Source organism: Blastomyces gilchristii, assembly GCF_000003855.2.
Source record: "Blastomyces gilchristii SLH14081 genomic scaffold supercont1.19, whole genome shotgun sequence".
NCBI classification, from domain to species: domain Eukaryota; kingdom Fungi; phylum Ascomycota; class Eurotiomycetes; order Onygenales; family Ajellomycetaceae; genus Blastomyces; species Blastomyces gilchristii.
The window spans coordinates 1,068,403-1,093,492 of record NW_003101664.1 but is presented as its reverse complement, the minus strand read 5'-3'; the positions used below and the strand labels follow the sequence as shown (position 1 = coordinate 1,093,492).

Sequence of the window (25,090 nt, the reverse complement as noted above, 5' to 3'; positions counted from 1 at the left end):
GTTGGAGCAGAGGCAGAAGCATGGGCTCATGTAAGAACGCGTTATGTTCAAGAAATAACTCATCCATAGCGGTATAACCGGGTTTCTTCCGCTGCTGTGCATGTATTATTGTCCATTCAAAACCAGCTTAAAAGGGCCAATAGGGTCGGGGGTCGGGGAAATTTAATGAAATGAATGATTTAGATAGAAAAAGCAGACATTTCAACCACATGTTCACAATCAGGAAAGAAACAGGGCTTGAGTTAACAAAGTCGAGCCTCGAGCTTCTCATTGAGCTCCACCAGGATACTCCATATAGAGCAAAAAGAACAGGCCGGGCCGGGATCTTCGCAGGTAGCCATCGCATAATTTTCATATAAAAAAACGAGGAACAGTGAAGGCAAAGCAAGGCCGGTGTTATGTCCCGTTGGGCCGGATTTGGTGGGGAGATAACCAACGCCGGAGGACATCGAAAAAATAATATAAATAAATAAATAAATGCGCCGTCGATGCAGATTCTGACACGAACACACCGAATTTATGTAAGTTGGGAATTATTATCCATGTCAACGCGTATCTCAGATCCCGCGTATCGTCTTACAATAAGTGATTTCCTAATAGCGAAATAGTTAGGGAAGAAGATAAAGCGGAAACAGCCATTAATCTTCAGAATGGCGACCAGTAATAGCCATGGATAGGGCCATATTATCTGTATGGACACTGTGTCCGCCTGGAGAAGAACCCGTAGAGAATGAATTAAAACGGAGGTGGAAAAATGACAAATCTACAGCTGAGAAAGAGATGAGCTATGCTTGATAGTGCTCGTAGAACAAAGTAAATAGGGAGAATATCAGAACTGTAGCAATTTTTTGATGCCACTTTCATGCAGAGCAGTACATATTTATGCAACTGCAGATGGATTAAACTAATAAAACATAAGGTAATTAATAATAAACTAACCCATCCATGTGTAAAACTGGAAAAGAAGGAAGAAAAAAAACCGGCCTCGGCCAAACAACCTGGGGAATGGAGTTAGAATGAGACGAGACAACCAAGGGTTAACCAAAGAGGCCTGTGCTCCGTAATTCTCCTTGCTCTCAACATGCCACTTCTTCAATTTGCGGGGTTAGACTTTAATAAGGCTACTACAGCACCGGTCTGTCCGTATCCTCTTTGGATTCCTTCGAGTAAGCCTTTTGTAGATGCTTCGTGCCCTTCCCGTCCACCTCCAACACGAAAAGGATGTCCCTAATCTGGATCCCGGCTCCACGCTCCTTGTCATCCTCTCGCCAATCTCCCATCTTTTTAGCCACGGGTTTACTAGCTCCTCCAGCGCTACCGCCACTAGGTTTTGCAGCAGACGCGCCTGGAACGGCACCAGCAGCACTGATCCTTGGTGGCGTGGAAAAACCACTCCGCGATGTTGCAGGAGATCCACTGGTTAGCCAGCTGTAGGTTTTCTTTTTCCCGCCAAATCTGACGCCCGACGTCAGGCTGTTCGTGGCCATCCGCGCCGTTTCGACGGACTGCTGATGCTGCACGGCTTCTGTCACCTTGGAGTCGGCCTTTTTCAAGTCCTTTTTTGTGGTTTTGCGGTCATCCGGAGGACGTTCACTGGCTAGAACAGTGGGTGTGGCGGCGCCGGGGGTGGTAGCTCCAACAGAGTCCGCTCTATTGGAATCACCGCCTAGGATCGCGTCAGCACTCCTTCTAGCTCGTTTACGAGCCCGTCGTTCTTCATGTGACATGTCCTTTTCGATTAGGCTGCGGCTCCGTTTCGCGATGATATTGGCTACTGTGATCTGGTTCTTGTTTGGAGGTTCATCACTCTTTGAGGTGTCCGATAGAGGACCTAGTAGATACGATAGTTAGCTCAGTGGTTATCATAAGTTTCCATGGCCGCACCATTTGCATACGTTTAGGAGTTAGTGTGTTAGCAGCCGTCTCTCTGCCCGACGGGCCCTCCACCTTTTCACCAGGGGGTGTTAATGTAACTGCGACGTCGCTCCATTCTAATGGAACAGCGCCGTGAGAATTTGCACGTCGGTTGTTTGCAATCGAGTAAGAATGATCGACCACAGAGCGAAGCCGTTCTTCACAGGCCAGAGATATCAAAGACAGAATGTCGCCAAGTGGAGCATCTTGGGTCAAAAGTGTTTTGCCGGTACGTATCACTGAAGAACCATCCGGACCTGTCACCTCGACCGGGCCAGCAGCGCGGCCTGGGAACGGACGATAAACGCCTTGTGCCGGCATCCGCACTCCAAGGTCATAGGCTCGCTTTTGTATTCGATCTTCCACCATTGCCGTGAATAGAAAAGGCGCCTGCAGCGGGTATTGTGTACGCCTGCTTGCTGCAGTATCTTTGCGTAGCTTTTCATCTTCGGCGGTAGCCTCGGGCGTTTGTACGGTGGCGGGTTCCGCAGTATTTGATGTACGAACAGGAAATGCACTCTGCGTGGGCGTTGGTTTCTGCAGCGTTGAGCCGACAAAGCTGGTTCCTGCGGAGACTCTACCAGCAGACGGTTGGGAGGCAAAGGAGTTGTTGAAATTCGTTTGGATCCGCGGCGGTTGCTTCGTGGGAGCCTGTCCATATGCGTGGGTCAAATATTCCTCCTCTTCTCTCACATCGATGCCAGATGAAGCCAAAACATCGGTTAGTTCAGCTGTATCGGTGGCTTTCTCGACGGGCCTTGATGGTGGTCCCATAACTCCTGGAGGCGGAGGGGCAGCCATGGTTGGAGTGGAGGTACCGTTGGCAAAGTTGCCGCTACCTGGGCTTCCTGTACGAGGCAGCTGTAATGTGCCAAAGCTAGGAGATGCGTAGGGAGAGTGAGTCTGAGGTAAAGGTGAGAGGCGTTGTCGTTTCGGAGGAGGGGCAATGCCGCTGACGGGAGACGGGGCTCCAGGAGATGGGGACGGAGTGGAGGCAGGCGGGGAGAAGGCCTGTGCAGCAAATTGCTGAGGTTGCGTCTGGGCCATGGTGAATAGGAGATCGCCCAAGAGGCGCAGAGGAGAAGCGCTAAATGTGAATAGCTGTTAAGCTCACGAGTGAAGCGTCAACTCGCAAAAGAACCGAGTGAAGAGGGAGAGCAATGCGCCCGGCCAAGAGACGTGTGGAGGAAACGCGGTCATCTCAGAGTCATTCTGCCAGGCGTGGACAGGGATGTGATGCGATATCGTATAACCGGGCAGTCACGAACGGTTCCTATATATTCTTCCTATCGCAGTTGTCTAGCTGGGTGTTGATATAGATGTCGGATATTTGATGTTGTCTTCGTTCCTTGTCCTTGTTGTTTGGAAGTTGGAAGGAGTTTGATGCGGCTTTGATAAGGGCTCACGGTCACGTGAGGAGCTGATGATATAAGCAATCCATCTGTTGAGGTCAATTTCTGCGGTGGAAGATCAACGACGACGTTCAACGATAAACGCGAAGTGCGAGGAGCAATATTAACGCGATTATTCAAGCAGGGATCACTAGATACCTGCAGCGGATACCACTGCAATCTACGGGCCGGTATATCCTACGTTGGAGTGCCACAGCTGAGCCCCAACCGGTCCTCGAGAGAGGGATGGCTCGTTAAACAAGCTTCGCTTCTCGGTGCGCCTGGGAATACTGGATTTGTGATACAGGTCAAAATATCACACAATTTACGGATGCTACGTCTATCTAGCTAGGGAAGTGGGAGACATCAATACATATACCAATATATATCATGGCAACCAAGCGAAAGGCGTCTGCCCTCCAGGCCACTGGCGGTGATGAGCCCGTTGACCCTTCTGATGAGCTCCTGTTCTACAATCTGGGAGGTGGAAATGAGGTCGGGAGGTCGTGTCATATCATCCAATACAAGGGGAAGACAGTTATGGTGAGCAATTGTTGTTTTGTTTGTCGTTGTCCGTTGCGCCGCGTCGCTGTCCTGTCTCGCTGACTCCCAACTGTATAGCTTGATGCTGGAATGCACCCAGCCAAAGAAGGTTTCGCTGCCCTCCCCTTCTTCGACGATTTCGACCTCAGCACTGTCGATATTCTTCTTATAAGCCAGTACGTAGAACTTTTTATTTTGTTTTACCATGTCTTAAATTTTGATCTTGGTGCGGATATTCTGGATTGGAGGGATAAGAGTATGGTTGTACTGTGTACCAAGAACTGTCAGCATTCGCAGAACAGCACTCTGCTTCGATTTTTTGGGAAATTACCCACACAACCTTTATCACCTCTTTATTTTCCCTTGTCCTGGATATATATACATATCAGAAAACAAATGAAATTACTTTTTGTCTTCGTCCTCTATGTTTCTTGTTTCTCCGTATCACCTTGTATTGCTCTCAACCTTAGCAACCAGTGCCTACATACCATACCCACCCCTGTTTCCTTAAGCTGCGTATCTTGGTCTATTTTCCATACTTGAAAGCTGGACACATAGCTAACCCCCTGTGTTTGGCACCGCCTAGTTTCCATTTGGACCACTCAGCCAGTCTACCGTACGTCCTTAGCAAAACCAATTTCAAAGGGCGGGTTTTTATGACCCATGCTACCAAAGCTATTTACAAATGGTTGATCCAGGACAATGTCCGGGTCAGCAATACGTCGTCTTCCTCCGACCAGCGCACAACTCTCTACACCGAACAAGATCATCTTTCGACCTTATCCCAAATAGAGGCCATTGATTTTAACACCACCCATACGATCAATAGCATTCGCATTACTCCATTTCCCGCTGGTCATGTCCTTGGCGCAGCAATGTTCCTAATATCAATCGCCGGTCTTAACATTCTATTTACGGGTGACTACTCTCGTGAAGAAGACCGCCATCTTATATCCGCGGAAGCACCCAAGGGCATCAAAATTGATGTCCTCATCACGGAATCCACATTCGGTGTATCTTCCAACCCACCTCGCTTGGAGCGAGAAGCAGCCCTCATGAAATCTATCACCGGAGTTCTGAATCGAGGAGGACGAGTTCTCATGCCAGTTTTTGCCCTGGGACGAGCGCAGGAACTCCTATTAATTCTCGACGAATACTGGAGTCGGCATCCAGAGCTGCAGAAAATTCCTATCTACTATATCGGAAACATCGCACGGAGATGTATGGTTGTCTATCAGACATACATCGGAGCCATGAACGAAAATATCAAACGTCTCTTCCGCCAGCGAATGGCGGAGGCTGAAGCTTCCGGAGACAAGAGCGTAAGCGCCGGACCGTGGGATTTCCGTTTCGTACGCAGTGTAAGGAGCATTGAGCGCTTCGATGATGTTGGCGGCTGCGTCATGCTTGCGTCTCCTGGTATGCTGCAAACAGGCACCAGTCGGGAACTTCTAGAGCGGTGGGCACCAAGCGAACGTAACGGTGTTATCATGACGGGTTACAGTGTTGAGGGGACCATGGGCAAACAGATCCTAAATGAGCCAGAGCAGATTCCAGCGGTGATGAGTGGTAGAAATGCAGTTGGTCCAGCCAGGAGAATGGCTGCTGGAGATGATGAGCAAAAAGTCATGATTCCGAGGCGATGCACCGTGGACGAAATCAGTTTTGCGGCCCACGTAGATGGGATGGAGAATCGCGAATTTATTGAGGAAGTTGCTGCCCCTGTTGTGGTAAGTTATTTAACCACCTCCTGTTAAACTTTATCTCTATAACGTACTTTTTTTGTACTAACTATTCGTGACAGATCCTTGTTCACGGCGAAAAAAATCAAATGATGCGCCTGAAATCAAAATTACTAAGTTTAAATGCGGACAAAACCGTCAAGGTCAAAGTATATACACCAGCAAACTGCGAGGAAGTCCGAATACCCTTCCAAGTCGACAAGGTGGCCAAAGTTGTTGGGCGTCTCGCAGAGAGCTCACCACCATCCGACCATAACGAGTCGCGAATTATGAATGGGGTTCTTGTACAAAACGGATTCAAGTTATCCCTGATGGCGCCGGAAGATCTTAGAGAGTATGCAGGGCTTGCTACCACGACCATCACTTGTAAGCAGCTTATTACGCTCAGCACAGCGAGTATTGACTTGATCCGATGGGCGCTGGAGGGGACTTTTGGGTCTATTGAGGAAATCCGTCCCCAGCGCCATAAGACTGAGGACGTAAAGACGAACGGTTTTGAAGAGGAGAGTGGGCTTGTGAAGAAAGAAGAGGAGGAAGAGGAAGCTGATGAGGAGATTCCGACAGATGAATCACTAGCATATCTGGTGATGGGCTGCGTGACTATCCGCTACACCCCACGGACGCGAGAGGTGGCGGTCGAGTGGGAAGGGAATATGATGAACGATGGGATTGCCGATGCGGTGATGGCCGTGCTGCTGACAGTGGAGACAAGCCCAGCTTCTGTAAAACGTATGAAACCCCTGTCGTCCGTCATCCCCCTTTGCAAATATTTTACCGTTTTCTAACTTTTGGTATTGCTTCTGCAGGCTCAAGCAAACAGCACCAGCATCTACATTCGCACGCCCCGCCCCTCAACTTACCAAACCCACATTCCAACCTAACCGCAGAAGAACGCCTCGCGCGCCTCTGCATGCTACTCGAAGCGCAATTCGGCCCCAACATTGCCCCGATAGAAAAGCCAAAGATAAAACACACCTCCTTTGCCCCCACCACTACCACCACTCCTCTTAAACACAACGGCACATCAACATCAGCATCTACACTCCTAAAACCAGACACAGACACCACCAGCGCCGTCTCCACCCCGGCAGCCTCGGGCGGGACAAACGCCCCCGCCCCCTCCCCTTCTCCCTCCCCGGCCCCGGCCCCGGCCCCAACAACAACAGCACCCGAAGACGACCTCACGCCAGAAGACGTGCACGAGCTTGAATGCGCCGAGCTCGAGCGGCTGCACAGCCTTGGCATTCCGGTGCCGGGCCTGGAGATCCGGGTCGACAAGCATGTGGCGCGGGTGTGGCTGGAGACGCTGGAGGTGGAGTGCGGGTATGCGGTGTTGAGGGATCGGGTGCGGGTGGTTGTTGAGCGGGCGGTGGAGACGGTGGCGGGGTTGTGGGGTGGGGAGCTGTAAGGGAGGATAGGGCACAGGGCATGGGGGGTCGAAGAAGGGGGGGTCGGGGTTGTTTTGATATTGGGGGGAAGGGGAGGCAGGGAGGGAATGGGATCTACGTGAACTGTATTTCTAGAATATGAAACGATTGGAGATTGGGCATGGGGATTGTGGCGTCTGATTTTTTTTTTTTTTTTTTTTTTTTTTTTTTTGATTTTGATATCTGTCAAGCAAACTCAAACTGAGCAAGTAATTTCGGGATGGACGCAAGCATTTGCATCATCGCTCTATTAGCCTGTTACGTACGTCCCTATAACTCGTCATGCGAGATTAATTAAGAATCTAAAGACCTGAAAACTATAGACGGCCGGTCATTAGACAGCACACCAAACACACACACACACACATATATATATATATAAGAGAGAGAGAGAGAGACAGAGGTCCATCCACACACGACCCTCCGCATAGCCCATATATCCATGTAGCAAAAACAATAATCTCCATTGGGGATATACCATAGTATCATACTCTCACACAACTACCTACCCATCCGTCTCAGTTTCATCCATCTCCACCAACCCACTAATCACTATCCTATCCTATCCATCCATCAATTACAAGAAAACGAGACAACAAAGGAAATAATAGCACACGGACCAGGTACAGGAAAGTTAAAAAAGAAACAAAACCCATACATAACATTAACTACTCTGACAAAGGCAGGAGACACGACACCTAGCCGTACATATATTATTACTTAATAGGCACAACGCAGAAGAAGGAAAAGAAAGAAAAGAAAAGAAAACGAAGGAAGAGCTGACGTAGACGTGTCGGCATGCATGACGTAAGATGAGAAGCAGCAGCAGGTGGTAGGTTAGCTGGGGCTTCCTTAAACAGGCTCTTGTCGTAGCCAGTAGCGGGGGGTAGATACTGCGCGTATTCTAACAGGTAACATTTGGGGGGAAAGGCAACAGGCATATAGACATATGTGCGGTGAACAGTGTAAAAACTGAAAACGGAACATATGGGAATGCGAAGATCCAGCCGGGAGTCGCGTTGGCGTTCATCACACCCACGGAAGAAAAAAAATATATAAAAAAAAGGTCCGATACTGTGGTGGATTTGCATCTCATGCCAACACGAGGTGGTGGGAAACAACGAAAGAAAGGAAAGGGAAAATAAAAGGAAAAAAGAAGAGAATTGCGAAGCGGGGTATTGGAAAATTGTAATTGTAATTATGTGGGGGAAGAGGATAAGGTTTTAAAACGGAAACAGAGAAGAAACGAAAAAAAAAAAAAAAAAAAAGCGATTTAAAAGGAATAATAAATAAAATGTGTAATTAAAAAGGAAATACGATTCTCTCGGTCTTCCAGCGGGAACTGGTTGCGTTAAACGGGCTAAAAAGAGTATGAGGGGGTCATCGCTGACCGGCATGGTTTAAAAAGGAAGATAACAGTTAAAAGAGAAAAACAATAGCAATAACGTGGCTCCATGTACTAATCAAGTCAAACAGCTGGACAGGTAATACACGCATCCGGCAATCGAGTGACAAAATAATATATAACCGTGTATCACAAAGGGAATAGATAGACAGGAGGGTAAGAGAGAGAGTTAACGTGAGGATGAGACCGGCTACCGGAACCGGTATGATTTATGAGCTAAGGGGGATGTTGGGATGTGGCCGCCGGCGCCGCCTGCTAAGGGGTCCCGAATCCGGCCGCCTCGCATCGGCGTCTGTGTGCAATATATACATATGTAGACAGGCGGAAGACTCTGGCGGTCCAAGCCGACGCATTTGGTATGGAGCCAATGGGTGCAGGATTCGCTGGTGAGGAGGTTAGTTTAAAAAAAAAAAAAAAAAAAAAAAAAAAAAAAAAAAAAAAAAAAAGGAGGAAGTATTATATGGAGGAAGACAGTAAACATACCACTGAATCATCAGATGCCCGCCATTATCCATCGAGTTACAAACACATCTAGTCCCATTGCTAGGATTGCTTTGGCGCTCGGTGGTAGGCGTTGCAAAATCAGGATCCGTCATTGTGGTCGGCGAGCTGATCTCTCTGCGGCGGGAATCGAATTGACTACGGAACTCTGGCGGGGATGATCGTAATGTTCTCAGAGCATGCGAGGAGCGTGTCTTTTGGTTATAGAGGGGTGCGGGCTGCCTAGCCTGTTGTCTATTCCGTCCCTTCAACACTTGCTTCAGTGCATGTTGTGCGTCGCCTGTATCGTCGTCCGACATCCAGCCGTCTTTCTGGGTGGGATATTGCGGTAGCCTCCCACTTCCACGGGAAGAACTTGTCCACGGAGAATGTCGTCCTGAGTGTGGAGATGCAATGGTTGATGAATAGGAAGAGCTCTTAGATTGTGGGCGCGAGGTGGAATGGGCACGCAAAACGTCGCGCTGCCGTGGAGTTGATTCAGGGTGTATATTAAAAGAAGGGTTCGTACTGTGAGAAACTGGAAAATCGGATTCATCTGAGGACTCAGTCTCACTCTCGGTGGACAACTCATCCACATCCATCCCTGGCCGGCGAGCATTAAAGGACGTTGGCGGCTCAGGTACTACTGCCATTTCAGTTTTAGCTCGTCCATCTTTCCCGATTTTTAAAACCACTGACTCAACAGGGGCGTGTAAGGCAGCCGACGAACTCGGACAATGAAAGGAGGGCGTCTGTGTTTTCAACGGTGACAGACGCCCTTTGGCAGGGGTCTTTCTTACACCACTACCAGAAGCGCCAGGGCCAGAGGACGAATGTGCGCTTGCATGACGGCTATGCGGCTGGGTAGAATGACTTGAGTTCCGCCTAGAAAGTAGTTGCGAAGATCGTGACTGACGTAGGGCATCCGCAGCTTCATCAGGGGCTTCGGCTTTACGGCGAGCTAGACTCTTAGCACGTTTCAATTCTTTTAGTCTTTTCTCGCGCTTGGACTCTTCGGTCTGATGATGATAGGGTTGGCGAGTTTCAAGTCGGGGCTGCATATCTTGCGGTAATGTCGGCTCTGAAAACCCAAATCTCCGTGCAGGAGAGCTCAAGAACATGGCGGGGTCCTCATCTCGTACAGTGGGGAGACGGGGGGATGTCGAGAAAGAGGTAGGATAAAGGTTAGAGTCTATATGCTCCATTGAGTGTGTATGAAAAGCGTGAGGATCGCTGAAATGTCCTAACCCGGACGGTGCTTGCATGGTATGGAATTGAGGAACCTGGAGAGAATCACTTTGCAATTGGCCCTGATCAAAGGTATCATTAAAGTTGTTCGTTGTTTGGTTCGGTCCAAATGGGTCTCCAAAATTGTCCGATATATCTAGCGAGTCAGCCGGAAACTGCGTGTCCTGGTCCCATAAGAGCCTGTTTTGCGGAAAGAAAGGTGAGTCTGCAGAAGAGCCTGCAGCCATCTGGAATAGGTTCGGAGATTGGCCGTCAAACAAATTAGCAGAGATTCCAACGACGCGGCTTGGAGTCTCCAGGTGACTAGAATCAGGAGGACCCATTGTATTATCATTATTAGCATTGGCCCTCAGCTCTGGATGTGTATTCCCGGGGTTGATGTTGTTTCTGTCCTGCATCTTTCTCCTGCCTGTGCTCGTCGGGGGAGGGGTTTGCATCGAGGCTGCTGAGCGTTTTGCGGAGTCAATTGTGTCCTGATCACCATCATTTCCTTGATCTTCCGCTGCTTTCTTCCCAGATCTGCAGCTGCTGCCCTGTTTCGTACACCCGTGCGTTTTACTACCTCTAACAGTTCCAGAAAGAGAAGTCCGTTCCAGTTGCGGGGAGAGGTTCAGAGCAAACGAGGCCGAGGGGTCGAGGAGGGTTGAATCCCGATCAGCTAAGCCATGAAGATAGTTGTGATTGGAGGGGGTGGACAGTCCAAGTCGCTGGGGGGTTTTGAGAAATTCAGGGCTGGAAGCATAAGGATCTGCGGTGTTCCAGGTGACTCGAGGGTCGTAGAAGCTGGATTCTAGCTTTGGGGTTTGGAAGGCCGACTCGCCAAAGGCAGCAGACGTCGGGGTTCTTTTTGGGGTCTGAGGGTCGCCATTGGAGTAGTTGAAACTGTCGTCCGTGTACATGTACAGGTGCCCAAGCAAGTGTCAGCATAAATTGCAATTTTTAAGGTTACAAGATATATTATTATTAGCTAGGTACAGAGTGGAGTAGTCTTGCAAGCCTTATTGGGCGGACAATTGGCGAGCGGTAAAGCAGCGAGCAAGCCAACATTTTTTTTTTTTTTATTTATTTATTTATCCGGCCATTCAATGGCTGCCAAAATAGAACAGAAAGAACGAAAAAGAAAAAGAACGAAAAAGAAAAAGAAAAAGAGACGAGACTAACCTATGGATCGGGCGGTCCCAGCTCATATCAGCGGAATGTTTGTAGGAGCAAACATGGGAGTTGACGAGCCACCCAGCCAGCAAAGATTCCCCCCAAAGCGGTGTGAGCGAGTGAGTCTGTTGAAGATCTGGATGCAGCTGTCGGGTGTGGGGTGGGTGGGAGGAGGAGGGATTTTAAATCAACGGGATTATATATGGAAATATTTATGATTTATGTTTCGAGGGGAATGTCGTAGAGGTTATAAACCCCGGGTCGAAACTGGGCAGAGACGGGGGAAGGGAAAGATGTTTGTTTTCAGCTAGGCGTGGGATGGAGTTGAAGCGGTCTAAATAAGCTAAATAAGAGCAAAGCAAGGAGCTCTCTAGTGGTGAAGCAGAATCGGAGGTTTTTCGAGCAGGCAGCAGGGCCCAGAACGGGGAGCTAAATAAGCAGAGGCGGGAGAGAGGATGCTGTACGGAGCGGAGGAGAGGTGGCGCAGAGATGAAAGAGAGAAATGTAGGTAGGGTAGGAGAGATCAGAGCGCGTCCCCTCATGGAATTGAACAAGGCAGCAGAGCAGAGGAAGTTATTCTCGACAGTTGGTGGGAGTGGAGTGGTGGAGTTGGTTGGGAGAAGAGAAAGAGTGAAGTTGAAGTTGAAGTTGAGGTTGAGGTTGAGAAATGAAGTTGGATGAAAAGAGGTTTGCTGTATTTAAACTTATTAACGTTAACTATAATAAATAACTAATAAATAGTTAACTTAGTTAAGTTAATATTTAAATATAGGAAAGAGGAAAAAAGACCACACAACTCACTCAGGAACAGAACCAGAACAGCAGCAGAACTGGAACAGGAACCGGAACCGGAACAGGAAAAGGAACAGGAACAGGAAAAGGCTGGATGGATACATTTAACTCTGTTTAACTCTAGTTTTAATATAACTATAACAGAGGGTAGGTAACAATGCATCTATCTGATTGACCAATGTATGTACTACAGTAGTTACAGTATTTTTCCTTTTTCTTTTGGTGTTTCTCCAGATGTAAATCATGCTTAAAAGAATAAAATAAAATGAAATAATAAAATAAAATATAATAAAAATATAATCTAATATAATATAATCCCATTCTATTTCTTCTTCTGCATTTTTTTACTTTTTTACTTATAATATATTTTTAACCTTTTCTTTATTATTTGGATATTTCCTATTCGGACCATCGCGGGACGGACAGAGGGAGAAAAAAAACCGAGGGAAAATTATGACCGGATTAACTTAGTTATTAAGAATAATGTTAGAGTTATTTATTAAACTCCAACCCAATTCTCTCTACCTACCTACAACTAACATTGACTGGCTTATATTATTATTATGATTATTATTATTATTGCGATGCTTCACAGTGGTTAATCATGGATCTTCTACATGAGATGAGTATTCGACAGGATCAAATCTTGAAAATCCTTTGGATCTTACTTACTAATTAGCACGCTCATGTTAAGCATTAACTAGTTAACCACGGAGAACCAGTTAGACATAAACTATTTAGTTTATTAGTTAGTTAGCTACCAAAAAACCCGAGGGGGAAACAGGATGTGGGAATGTAATCATATAATCCGGGGTGGGAATTGTAATTATAAATGAAAAAATAAAAAGACCCTGGAAAAACAGGGAACACGGAAGACGCCACAGGCTGCAGTCTCTGTCTGCTGTCTGCAGGCACCGCCATCAGTTATGCACAGGAAGATCAAATAAAAGAAGAAGAGAAAGGGGGAAGGGGGGAAGGGGAGGGGGGTTAAAGAAGATGGATTGGGAGGATTTATCAGCCTGAGAATACCCGCGATATAAGACTATATTATGTATATATATATATATATATATGTCATGTATATAAAGAAGAAGAGCTATCTCTCTGATTTCGCTTCCGGTCTGTTCCTGAGGCTGAAACAAAAACACCCGACCCCGATCTTATCTACCAAAAGCCAAAAAAAGAAAAAAGAAAAAAGAAAAAAGAAAAAAAAAAGAAAAAAGAAAGAAAGAAAGAAAAAAAGAAAGAAAGAAAAGAAAGAAAAGAAGCAATCCCCTGTATGATGTACGCAGATGTACGCAGTGTACACCATGTATCCCCCGCCCCCTTGTATACCCCCGCCGCAAATGCCATGAAGACGGGCAAAGGACTTGCCATTATGGGCTGGGATCTTGGATCCTGGAGCCTTGGAGCATCTCAGCCCTTTCTCTCGCTGCGTTCGAGCCCCGGGGATAAATTGGACGTTGCAAGTGCAGAGGTGGCCCAGCCCAGGCTCTGCCACCAGGAGTGACTTAGTCAACCAGCCGTAACTAGGCACGGGATGTCTGAGTTCGTTTCGAAGAAACCGAGATTTTCTGTTCATGGGTGAATAGATAACTATAGGTAGGTGGCAATCTTCAAAGCTCTATTTTTTCCCTTACATCCAAGCTAACTCCAGCTGTATACGCAGTAGTTCTGTTATTTTCAGTCAGAATACTGTATATACAGCAGCCAAGACACAACTCAACTAGTTACCCGCTAGCTAGTTAACTTATCTTTGTTTGGTTTATTAATCATAGTTATTAGTTAACCCCCCTCGTACCTCGCCGAAGCTTGCCACATTATACTCCTTCCATCGGCCTTAGAGGGAGCTGGATAGAGGAACAAGACTACCAACCAGTAGTTATATCATCAGTACAATATATAGGGTAAGAGGGGCGAGGGACTAAATCGAACCCGGGGATCAGATCAGGTCTTCTCTCTCATTGATCGACCCGGAGAGAAGAGACAAGAGAGAAGTGGTTTGTAGTAGTTTCCCCCCCCTTCGCCCTTCACCCTTCCCCCCTTTCCCCCTTTCCCTCTTTCCACCCGCAAGAATACAGAGAACAGAGAACACATACATACAGACATACATACATTCATCCATCCAGAAATAAACAATATAGTTAGTTACAGTAGTTAACTTAGTTATCTGACTGACCTTTGTGTCATGCTTACCAAATGAAGCTACGTGGCCGCTAGCACACAGGCCAAAGTGATCGACACCAATCATATGTCAGCATTCATAACTACTGCACACACACACACACTGCAACTAGGCTACTTTGGTCATTGGTTCCCGATCAGGAAAAAGCAAAACAATTCCTGATCTACAATTCTGATGATTAGTAGTATCGTATCTTGACGAAATAAAATCTCATGTTCTTCATTATTGGTGGTGAGTGAAATCCCTTTTCAGTGCCCCCGAAAAACAGAATTTACGTAGGAAAAAAAAAAAAAAAAAAAAAAAAAAAATAAGAACATTGGAAGTTTGAACAGTGGTGGTGTGGTGTGTTGTGTTGTGCAACTTCCTCATGCAAGCTTACATCCAGAGTTACTTGGAACGATTTAAGTTAAGATAAAGGGATAAAAAGGGATAAAAGCACTTCCAAGGTCATGTATCCACCGAATAAGATGAGTCTGAAAAAGGTAAAAAAAAATTAAAATTTACAGTGCGTGGTGTGCAATACATTTATTTGCTTGGCCAACTCAAAACCTTCAAGCCCTTGAACCTCAGCTATAAGCTCTCATCTCCGATTACCCAAAAAATCCCAAGACCGTTTTCAGTGAGAAAACCATATAGTCTACTAAGGTTATGAAATGGACATTCCCAAGAAAGGCTGTGAAGCTCATTTCCCTGCACGTATTAAGGAACGATAACGTATCCCTCCCCTTTTTTTTTTTGGCTTTTGGTAGATGAGATGAATCTCAAACTCCACTGCGGGGAGAGATCCTCTCGGGGATTTGGATGTTGGGTTAATTTAGAAAACTAATAAGGAAGGAAAGTAAAAATGATACAAGAAGAAGATCAAAAGACTGAAAATATATCGAATTAAGATCTTCAGAGTCCATTTTGCAAAATAAAATAAAGATAGACTCAATGACGGTTTAAGTTCTTGGCGGCGTTTGGCTTAACTAGCCGCCCGCCTAAATTTAGTGAACATAAGCGCCAGCCTTGAGATGCCATTTCGCATCTTCACGACAGATTATTATTAGTTACTGATTGGCAGATAGGACAACAACACAGAGCCAGCGAAGTACGAAGAATGAAATAGACTTGGTGTGCGAATGTCTTACACATTCACATCCTTCGCCAAAAATGCCATGATACGTACAAATCTAGCAGCCAATGGCCCAGTATTCTACCCTTTCCATCCGATAACCACACTTGCCTCTGCTATGGTGGACGCCGAAACACAAGCACAGGACATTACATTCACAAAACAAACTCCCCATCATGGCCTCAGAGACGACGCGGGGTAAGAGGAAACGTCCTTCATCACGACCCCAGAGACGAAACCCTGGAAACAGTACCGCCGCATCGAAACTGGCTAGAAAGAAACAGCGCGTCTCCAATTCTGACTTAGCTGGAGGAGGAACTGGGACCCGTCTACCCCGGGAGCTGCGCAGAGCGCTAGAGAAGCAGAATGCTGCCAAAGAAAAGCTTGGGGATTCGTCGTTGGAAGCTGTACGTGAACCTGATGACAAATGTAGTGAGAGGACCTCGAATGCTGATCTGATATTTCTGATTGATGATCCCCATTGATATCCAGATCCGCACAGAATCTGAAGGGCCCCCGCCTGACTACGTCTTTGTCCCGAAGGGAGACGTCTACATCACACGCAACTGCCGCAGCCTCTCCCACGAGGCAAAACAGACCGTGTATACAGTCTATGTAAGTATCACCCCCCTACTAAGTCAAGAAAAAATAAATATAAAAATAAATAAAAATAAAAAGACCCCTACTCTTGCCCCTGACACTAAACTATATCCTAGAACCCAAAAACCCAGCGCACCCTCGGCCTCTACATCCCCTCTCAAATCCACGACACCGTAACCAAAGCCGCCGCCAACACCCTCCCCGCTCGCGCCCGCGCCGTCGCCCAAAAGGACGCACGCGACACCTCGAAAGCCCGCGCACTGCTCCGCGCCCAATTCCCCGCCATGCCCGCCGAGACGCTGGAGACGGTGCTGGGCCACGCGTTTCTGAAGGGCTCGCGGCGCGTGGGGAGGAGTGGGAAGGTGGCCAGCGAGGAGGTTAAGGTTGGCTTGGCGGTTGATGCGCATATTCGGCATGTGCATACGGAGTATGAGAGGTTGTTGCGGGATGGGGTGGAGAGGGAGGAGGCGCGGGAGAGGGTGTGGGGCGCTGTGAGAAGGGTTAGGGAGCTTTGGGAGGGGAAGCGGGAGGTGGAGGTGGAGGCTGCTTCGAAGAGTGGTGCGATGAAGAAACCGAGGGCGAGGGCGAGGGCCAGGGCGGGAGGGAGGGTCGGGTGAGTGATGACCATAGATTGCCTTGACCTGTCTGAATCTTCGTTCGCCATGCCCGGGATATTTACCATAACACTCCGAAATCTCCGTAACTGGCTGAGGATATGGGGACCTCGCACCAGCGTCTACTTACGGCCTTGCTATTCAGCCACCTCTATTGAATTTGGGCACCAAGAAGGTTTGATGGAATGTATATCAGCAAGAACTAGAATTGGGAGCCTGGATGTAGGGTAAATTGCACCACTGTGAGGCGACAAGTGCAGGTCTACTGGTTAGATTTTTCATACATGTTAAGTGATTGGACATTTTGCAGTAGATAGATAGCTGGTCGAAAATCGCTACTTAGCGATTCTCCCTTGGGTAGCTACGACCGCATCTTAAAGCCCTAGAAGACCAATATTAGAGGATGTCTCATAAGCACTCTATACTATATCTAAATTCTCTCATCCGCAAAATATCCAGCCTCGCCCGTATAACTCAGTTAACAGCGAAATTTCCAGAATGGAAAATGAAAGGAGGCAAGAGAGCACGCTTTGAGTGTTGATATTAAGTTACATAGCATAATGAATATATCGTTGATAACCTAGTTAGTAGTGAACTGAAAGTCTTCAGCTCTGATAAAGGCATTCCTGGTATCATACGTTATTATTAAATAGGAATACGTGACATGTATCGTTAGTGGAGAGGAGTGACCAATTTGCGGGAAAAAAATATAAAAAAAATAAAAAAAAAATAAAAATAAGAAAAGGGATGAAACCCTAAGCTCAGACAAACTCGAAAAGAAGCCCCTCCAATTCAACCGCTTGGCCTCTGAAAGAAAGGCGGAATTCGCAGGGGATGAAAATATGTAGCAAAAGCAACCATCACTCCTAATAATCCAACCCCCTCCCTCCGCTCATCGCCGAAACATGCGTGCCATGAAACCCGAACCCAATGGGCCCAGCAACCTCCGCTCTGCCAACCTCCTTCAAATTCTTCGCGTCAAGAACAAGCAAATACGACTTCCCCTTCAGCCCATCCAATACGACGGACAACAGCACGCCGTCATCCTCATCAAACACGTCAGCATCCACTTCCTTTTCCACTTCCCCTACCGCGTCTTCACTGTCATTTTCACTCCCGCTTTCGCCCTCCTGTCTTGGAATTATCCGTCTCTGCACGAATATCGGCTCGCCCGGGTTCTGGCCCCATTCTTTCCAATGGATGGTTTGCTTGGTCTCCGTGTCGACCTTGACAAGGCCGTCGAGGAAGCTCGATTTGCCCGAGTCCGTGACACCGTAGACGTAGCGATGACGGCGCGTGACGTAGTGTGGGTTTAGGGTGGGGAGTTCGGGGGTGTTAGCAGCCTCGTTTTTGAAGTCTAGGATGGCGCGCTTGGGTTTGGATGCTTTTGATGGCGTAGGCGTTGATGAGGATGGTGACGGCACTGGGACTGATGGGAGGCGGAACCGTTTGTAGATGGCGCGGGAGGCCGGGTCTATTCCTGCTGCGTATTTGGCGGCGTTGGGGGAAGTGGAGACGATGTTTGAGAGGTAGAAGCGTTTGATTATATCGAGGTTGTTGTAAGTGGTTAGGTCTGCGACGATGTCGATGTCCCCACTGCCATCAGGCGACGGCTCCTCGTACGCGTTGACCGTGTGGAAGCAGAAGAATGGGTCGCTTTTATAGGTAGCTACGAGGCCCCTGCCACCCTGATCGGTAGGGCGGCGGTCGATGACATACCAAGTGGATTTCTTGGAGGGGTCGTAGTCGGCAATGGCGTCGACAATGTTCTTGTGCCAGAGAATTGCCAGGCCACCTGCGGTAAAGTAGGAGTTCCAGACGCAGAGAATAACGTAGTGTTCTGTGAGGAAGAGGGAATGCAGGTACGCGGCGCGTGCATTGGTGAGAGTTGCCAGGACGGAGGTTTTGCCCGTGGCGGCTGAGACGTGGAAGATGCGATAGATTGGGCACTTGCCCAGTTCCAGGTTGAAATTGTAGACATCGCCTGTGGCCGGGTCTGACTTGGCGTGGGCGGCGGATATGGGGCCTTTTAAGGCGGGGTGAAGGACTTGCTGTGAGGCTAAGCCGATGGGTTCTAGAGTTTCAGGGTCTAGGGTTTGAAAGACCGCGGCGTCTGTCTTGTTGGTTAATGTGTGTATGCCAGAGGCATGTCCAGAGGTCTTCTGTGTAGTCGTGCTGCTGCTGAGGCCAGGGAAATTGACCGATAGGGTAATGGACATGGATTGCTGATCTGCTCCAGGTGTCTTTGGCGGCGCAGGTCGAAACAGAGACATAGCCTTCTGGAAATAGCTGGTGCAGGGGTCATATTTAGCGGCGAATGACATCTCATTGCCTTTGCCGGTCTTCCTAATCCTCTCGATCAATCCGTCGCAGCAGCTTCTGGAGTTATAGAAAACGCGGACCGAAGGATGCGTTGCATCTGGTGGCAGAATTTGGAATCTATGGACCACAGCCAGTCCATCGAACCAGTGGGCTACCTTAAAGGTTTGCCTTTGGTCCGTTTCTATTTCACTGCGTCCTGTGCCGGTGCGGTATAGAACTCCCGCTGCCCATGCAGGTATGTCTCCAGTGACCTTGAGCTCAACCGGGGTTCTTTCTTCGTATGTAGAGTTGAACTACTTTCAGTTAGTGATAGACACAAATACTAACTAACTCCCACAAACGCTCAGCCTTGATAGTGGACCGGGGACGGGGAGTTTGAGAGTAAAATACATACGCCCTGATGGTTGGGCCAGTCATTGGATGACTTGGTTGAAGTATCCACGGCGCCCATGGTATGAGCGGTAGTAATCTGAGTGAGGCGCTTTCTAGAAGAAACTACCTGTCGCAGGGAACTCGTCATAAGGCGGTGCTTCAAAGTGGTGAACTGTATAATTGAATAGGGTGCAGAATTTTATGAAGATTCTTTAACGCTGAGCGAGAGCAACTAGAACAAAAGCAAAATCTCCGAGTTACGTTAAACGATGTTCGACAGAGATAGTTATTGGAAAGAAAAAAACCAGCAGCAATTAAAATCAACAATTTCCCTGACTGAGCAAGAAAGGAATTCAAGAGGCACCGGCTCTCTTGAAGTTTTATATTTAACTACCCCATTTTGCAAAGTCCGCTTCAATTGCTGTAGCTAGCAAAGCACGGCTCGCCCACCTTGCTGGCTAGAAGCAAAATGTGAAACGGAAGGATTGGACAGACCGAATCCAACGAGCCCAGTGAGATACGTCCGTAGACGAACACAGCCAAAAGGAATCGTGTAGAAAACGCCTTGTCGGCCATGTGGTTGAACGTCTGACCAGAATGAGGGTTCAAGCTGACACTAGGACTAGAGGGTCCAGTCGATGCTCAGGAAATGCCGAACAACCTCCCTACCCACCCGCCCGCCGGCTAGCAGCCAGTTGGAGCTTTGATTCTTGAAGGAACGGATTTCGGCAAAGAGAACCTCTCATTAGCTTAAACAGCATGATCTTCATCGCTAGGCTTTTCCAGTTCTTGGGTTGCGTGTCATTCGGCAAACCGCTTGGCAGCTCCGGAGTGTCTACCATGAAAGGAGAAAAGTTTGGCGAGTTAGGGTGGGCGTGGGGCCGAAGCGTCAGCGTGACGGGCGCCCGTCATGATTCGACATTATTGACAACATGGTGAAGACTTGGAGACGTCAGGTCATATGAATAATGAGCGGCAGAGGCCCGTGGCTGGTGGCGTTACCAACAGACTCTCGTGAATCGCAGCATAGACCTTCTGCTCTTAGAGAAGGTTTGGCGGAGGTTTGGCGCGTGAAACGGTCAATGGGACAATTGGTCCCGGGCCGGCGGATTCGTTTGATGTGTGGAGTTGGAAATAGAAATAACCGAACAATTGAATCGCTTGATTGATGATGCACCCGTCACGAAAGTGGCTTTTTTAGCTTTCTCGCGAAGTAGTTCGCTGGCTTTCTCAACAGCGTGGGAAATCCAATCCTGCCGAGGTCCAGCATTTCTTTCGTCCGTAACGATACGGGCAGGTGTGACTTATATCACCGGTCTTGGGACCAGATATATGTTCAGAAATCCATTATCCACAGTAAATGGTGTCGCGACAGGAGTGTGGTGGGATTCTTCAGCAAAACCCATATGAGAATCGCTGATGCCTGATGCTGGTCCATTAGCAATGCACCCCAGATCCAAGGGTTCGCTTCGTATTTTATTTACCCTGCGAGTAAAGGGCGGAGGACTCATCCTTCTAGCCTAGCTCAGCCGTTGAAGGATGATCTACAGAGCGCTCCTCATGAAGTCAAATCCATCACGAACATGAACAACCTGTTCGAATCCTCCAGGCCGCGCAGCGAACAAAGAAATGCATATACGCCCACTCGAAGCAGCGGACATCCCGGATGTCGCTACAATTGTGGCCGATGCGATGCTTCATGATGAAGTCTGGGCCTATCTCGCTCCAAACCGGGTGAAGTACTATTCCGAATACCGGGCTAATTTCCTGCTACGAACGGGGATACGGTTCTCGTCGCCTGGATGGGTCCTGTATGTGGCTGCCACCGACCCCGAAGATGAGATAGGGACAGAACAGGGTCAGGCGCATTGCCAGGGCAGTGGACGAGGAGGGAAAGTTGTGGGCTACTGCGCCTGGAAACGCGTCGGTGACTCTCCAGCTGCCAGGAGATGGAAGGAGGAAAAAGAAAGTCGCGGGTGGTGTTCGTAAATACTCTTCCATATACATGCATGCGCATATGCTCCATCTCACTCACCACGGCATTGTTCTAAACATGCCAATCCACAGGGTTAGAGAGACGCCTGCTGAACATACAGCTACGATACGCCGACATCTTCAACCAAAACAGAGCAATCGATAATTCCAGGATGCAGACTTACGTTTCAGTAACGGCCGGCAACTTCCCGTCAGACATTTTCCCGGAACTTTGGTACGTGGGCATTCTCGCAATTCACCCCAGCTATCAACGGAGGGGGGTTGGGAAGATGCTGGTGCAGTGGGGGATTGAGCACGGGAAGGCGGAGAATGTACCCGTGGGGCTAGAGCCTAGTCTCATGGGGAGAGGCCTATATAAGAAACTAGGATTCCGCGACCTGGGAAAGGTGGAGTTCATGGGAAGCGAATGGGTGGCCATGATGCTATGGGAGCCGCGGGGACTGAGCGCTGAGGAGAGCTGGTTTGAAAGGGCGACGGAGGTGGAGCGGAAGAAGGAGGAGGAGAAGGAGAAAGAAAAGAACAAGAGAATAGCCCTTGAAGCAGATGATATTATATCGACATTGCGTGCCCCGCTGTGTAAAACCTAGATATACACAGAGTATGTAGATATATGTAGTTATGTATGTATATATAATAGACATCTTGAAGTAGATTTCTCAAAACGGCAATTTGGATGTCTTGGCATCAGAGATATATTCGGTCACTCAACATCATTATTGAACCCCTCGTTGATGAACAACTTCCCCCGCATTTTGGCCTCATCGAGGTTCCATTTAGCTACTATACAGACTAGCACGAGAATTCCGTATATATTCCTTCTATCACGCAGCTCTCAATCCTTCTTCTCCCACAACAGCCAGCGGTTGCGATCTGCGGCAGTCGCACGCGTAGTCATGGGTCGAGAAATCCCAGACGAAGAAGAATTCCCCCGCAAACGCGTGAAAATCTCAAACGATGTGGATTCCAATTCTCCAATTGCCCCTGTTTCTGCATTGCAGTCTCCCGCCGCATTGGACAGTAAGGATGTCCAGGCGCTGAAAGAGGCGGAGGTCGGCATCACCGATTTTGTCAGCCCGCATCTCCCTGGTTTTTCGGGCATATTGAAGAAAAGGTATACCTTCAATTTCGAATTCCCTCTGCAACAAAAACTTGTAATCAACTCTTACATGAGGAGCGCTAATTGGTTCGTCTTGTTAATTTGCAGGTATACTGACTTCCTGGTCAATGAAATTCTCCCATCAGGCAAGGTTCTGCACTTAGAAAATCTCGATCTGCCCCAGTCTTTCAAAACTGCCACTGCTAGTTCAGAGCCTCCAAAACCCACCACCGCTGCATCTGAAAACACTCAGAACAAAGAAGCTGCTAGAGGAACAGAGGATGACAAGAAAGAGACTGTGGGAACAGGCGCTCCAGAGGCAACTGCTCCGGAGAAACCCACATTTGAGGTGAGGATATGTAAATTCAAATTAAAGTTCCTGTTATCGCAAAATATTTAACATTCCTACTCTCTAGCTATCGGATGAGGACAGGAAACTCCTTGAAGAATATTTCGGCACCGAAACCGCTCAGCAAATCATTCTCTTACACAGTCGCGCTCTCTCCCAACCCACGGCCAAAGCAAGTGATATTGGCCGTGTAAAGTCGGATGTAATTACAGACAAGGACCTCCGTACAAAAATACACCAAGCTATCCGTCGCATATTCGCCTCTCGCCTAGAATCGACTACGGACAACGATGGCGCCATGGTAATAACTGCGATTCCCGTATCGCGCAAGGGTGTCCAGTCGCGTGGCGGTAGGGGTGGAAGGGATCCCCTCCGGGGGAAATTGGGTTGGAGCGAGTTAGGCGGGGAGCACTTGCATTTCACTATCTACAAGGAGAACAAGGATACCATGGAAGTCGTGACGTTTCTAGCTCGTCAGATGAAAATGAATGCAAAGCAGTTCGGATTTGCTGGGACCAAGGATAGACGTGGGGTAACCGTCCAGCGTGCCAGTGCCTATCGCATATATGCGGACCGATTGCTGAACGTTGGCAAATCGCTGCGGAACGCAGCCGTTGGTGACTTCGAGTACCGCACAAATCGCCTTGAACTTGGCGACTTGAACGGGAACGAATTTATAATCACTCTTCGCGACTGTCAATTTCCCTTTGACCTGAAAGAAGAGGGGTTGCCCAATGCAGTTTCAAAGGCTACTAAGATTGTATCCCAGTCTCTTCGAGACCTTCGGGAACGGGGTTACTTCAACTACTACGGCCTGCAGCGTTTTGGGACTTTCTCCACCCGGACTGATACTGTGGGACTGAAGATGCTGCAGGGTGACTTCAAGGGTGCCTGCGAGTGCATATTACATTTTAATCCACAGGCCCTCGCAGCGTCACAGTCCCAGACACAAGCCAATGCACAGGGGTCGAAAACGCTCATCAGCGCCGACGACATCGCGCGCGCAGAGGGGATTCACATCTTTCAGACAACCGGGAAATCCAACCCAGCACTTGATAAGCTCCCTCGCAAATTTTCCGCCGAGTCTAATATCATCAGACACCTGGGCCGTAATAAAAATGACTATTTTGGTGCGCTGGGAACCATCCCGCGCGGCCTCCGTCTTATGTACGTTCACGCATACCAATCACTTGTGTGGAATTTTGCGGCGAGCCATCGCTGGCGGTTGTACGGCGATAAGGTAGTCGCCGGCGACCTCGTGCTCATCAACGACTTCAAAGAAAAAGACGGGGTGGGTGCAGCTGCTGTAGTTGAAGAATTTGATGCAGATGGTGACGTGGTCGTGCTACCTGACGCGGGCGATAGTGCCAACGCGGCCGACGAGATGTTCGAGCGTGCGCGGGCCTTGACTGCGGAAGAGGCTGCTAGTGGGAGATATACCATTTTCGACATCGTCTTGCCGCTGCCGGGCTTTGACATCTTGTATCCGGACAACGAGATGACAGCCTTCTACAAGCAGTTCATGGGTAGTGAGCGGGGCGGTAAGCTAGACCCCTTCGATATGCGAAGGAGCTGGAAGGATATCAGTTTGAGCGGTGGGTATCGGAAGCTGCTTAGCAAGCCTGGTGAGGCGTATTCGTTCGAGGTGAAGGCGTATACGAAGGATGATGAGCAGTTTGTACAGACGGATCTTGATCGGCTTAAGGAGTCTAGGAATGGCCACGAAGAGATTGCAGGACCAGCAGACAAAGAGGCTGCTGATAAATTGGCAGTGATTATAAAATTACAGTTGGGATCTAGCCAGTATGCGACCATGGCTCTACGCGAGTTGATGAAAGATGGCGGCGTCAAGACCTACAAGCCCGATTTCGGAGGAAGATAAGCATGGAAAATCGATAGGTAGATGGTATGTTAGTTTATATATATATATATATAGACAGCGCGCGCTGAGAATGCTGCTGATATTTATTTCCCCACATCTAACATTTGATCATTTATACATTCACTAATGAGCAAGTGTTGATGAAACTACATATGATATTAAGATATATACATACATTGTTAATGTATTTTTCTGCATATATGTCGCGTGTTTCAAGGTGCTGCTTCTATTGACATTCAGGCCGGAGTTTCAGGGGTAACTGTTTCATTCACTTTGTCGAGACTCTATTGTTTATTGGCCTTCTGGTGAATAAACAAAAGAAATATTAAACTGAAACTTCTGTCTTCATTTTCCAAGGTTCTTCAGAGATCGATCCTCTTTGTATGTTCATACTTTATCCGTTTTCCAAAACACCTCATCTACGTTAGCCTTCTGCAGCCTCAGCTCTCTGAAGTAAAGCCATAACA

The 25,090-nt window shown here is 48.1% G+C and overlaps 8 protein-coding genes across 10 annotated transcripts; 4 read left to right on the top strand and 4 right to left on the bottom strand.

The window, feature by feature from the left end:
* Positions 1-597: 597 nt before the first annotated feature.
* BDBG_07618 (uncharacterized protein) lies at positions 598-3,266 on the bottom strand. Its single transcript, XM_002622170.2, has 2 exons — positions 1,896-3,266; positions 598-1,831 (listed from the first exon to the last, which is right to left on the bottom strand). The coding sequence occupies exons 1-2, from the start codon at positions 2,959-2,961 to the stop codon at positions 1,125-1,127; spliced, it is 1,773 nt and encodes a 590-aa protein (XP_002622216.1). The 5' UTR covers positions 2,962-3,266; the 3' UTR covers positions 598-1,124.
* A 122-nt stretch (positions 3,267-3,388) lies between these two features.
* Positions 3,389-7,551, top strand: BDBG_07617 (endoribonuclease ysh1). Its single transcript, XM_031723174.1, has 5 exons — positions 3,389-3,848; positions 3,927-4,024; positions 4,435-5,578; positions 5,653-6,319; positions 6,397-7,551. The coding sequence occupies exons 1-5, from the start codon at positions 3,696-3,698 to the stop codon at positions 6,996-6,998; spliced, it is 2,664 nt and encodes an 887-aa protein (XP_031580277.1). The 5' UTR covers positions 3,389-3,695; the 3' UTR covers positions 6,999-7,551.
* On the bottom strand, positions 4,629-12,256 carry BDBG_07616. Of its 2 annotated transcripts, none has more exons than XM_002622168.2 (4): positions 11,312-12,256; positions 8,906-11,032; positions 5,626-8,805; positions 4,629-5,570 (listed from the first exon to the last, which is right to left on the bottom strand). In XM_002622168.2, exons 1-3 carry the CDS (start codon positions 11,335-11,337, stop codon positions 8,613-8,615), a joined length of 2,346 nt encoding a protein of 781 aa, XP_002622214.2. In that variant the 5' UTR covers positions 11,338-12,256; the 3' UTR covers positions 4,629-5,570; positions 5,626-8,612. The 2 variants fall into 2 exon arrangements, with proteins under 2 accessions (XP_002622214.2, XP_031580276.1); XM_031723173.1 differs by having other exon boundaries at positions 5,062-8,805; positions 11,312-12,032; positions 12,104-12,256.
* A 1,081-nt stretch (positions 12,257-13,337) lies between these two features.
* On the bottom strand, positions 13,338-13,851 carry BDBG_07614 (uncharacterized protein; the record flags this gene model as incomplete). Its single annotated transcript, XM_031723172.1, has 1 exon — positions 13,338-13,851. A coding segment is annotated over exon 1 (339 nt), but the record flags the coding sequence as incomplete, so codon positions are not given.
* Positions 13,852-15,142: 1,291 nt separating this feature from the next.
* BDBG_07613 (uncharacterized protein) lies at positions 15,143-17,237 on the top strand. Its single transcript, XM_031723171.1, has 3 exons — positions 15,143-15,800; positions 15,886-16,008; positions 16,110-17,237. Exons 1-3 carry the CDS (start codon positions 15,570-15,572, stop codon positions 16,608-16,610), a joined length of 855 nt encoding a protein of 284 aa, XP_031580274.1. The 5' UTR covers positions 15,143-15,569; the 3' UTR covers positions 16,611-17,237.
* Positions 16,960-21,993, bottom strand: BDBG_07612. Of its 2 annotated transcripts, XM_031723170.1 has the most exons (4): positions 21,461-21,993; positions 20,786-21,348; positions 19,324-20,724; positions 16,960-19,222 (listed from the first exon to the last, which is right to left on the bottom strand). In XM_031723170.1, exons 3-4 carry the CDS (start codon positions 19,447-19,449, stop codon positions 17,474-17,476), a joined length of 1,875 nt encoding a protein of 624 aa, XP_031580273.1. In that variant the 5' UTR covers positions 19,450-20,724; positions 20,786-21,348; positions 21,461-21,993; the 3' UTR covers positions 16,960-17,473. The 2 variants fall into 2 exon arrangements, with proteins under 2 accessions (XP_031580273.1, XP_002622210.2); XM_002622164.2 differs by having other exon boundaries at positions 17,238-19,222; positions 19,324-21,893.
* Positions 20,931-21,883, top strand: BDBG_07611 (uncharacterized protein; the record flags this gene model as incomplete). The annotated part of the gene is made up of 2 exons (XM_002622163.2): positions 20,931-21,282; positions 21,369-21,883. The coding sequence occupies 2 exons, from the start codon at positions 20,931-20,933 to the stop codon at positions 21,881-21,883; spliced, it is 867 nt and encodes a 288-aa protein (XP_002622209.1).
* Positions 21,994-22,189: 196 nt separating the features above from the next.
* BDBG_07610 (tRNA pseudouridine38/39 synthase) lies at positions 22,190-24,623 on the top strand (the record flags this gene model as incomplete). The annotated part of the gene is made up of 3 exons (XM_002622162.1): positions 22,190-22,407; positions 22,501-22,741; positions 22,809-24,623. 3 exons carry the CDS (start codon positions 22,190-22,192, stop codon positions 24,621-24,623), a joined length of 2,274 nt encoding a protein of 757 aa, XP_002622208.1.
* Positions 24,624-25,090: the final 467 nt, after the last annotated feature.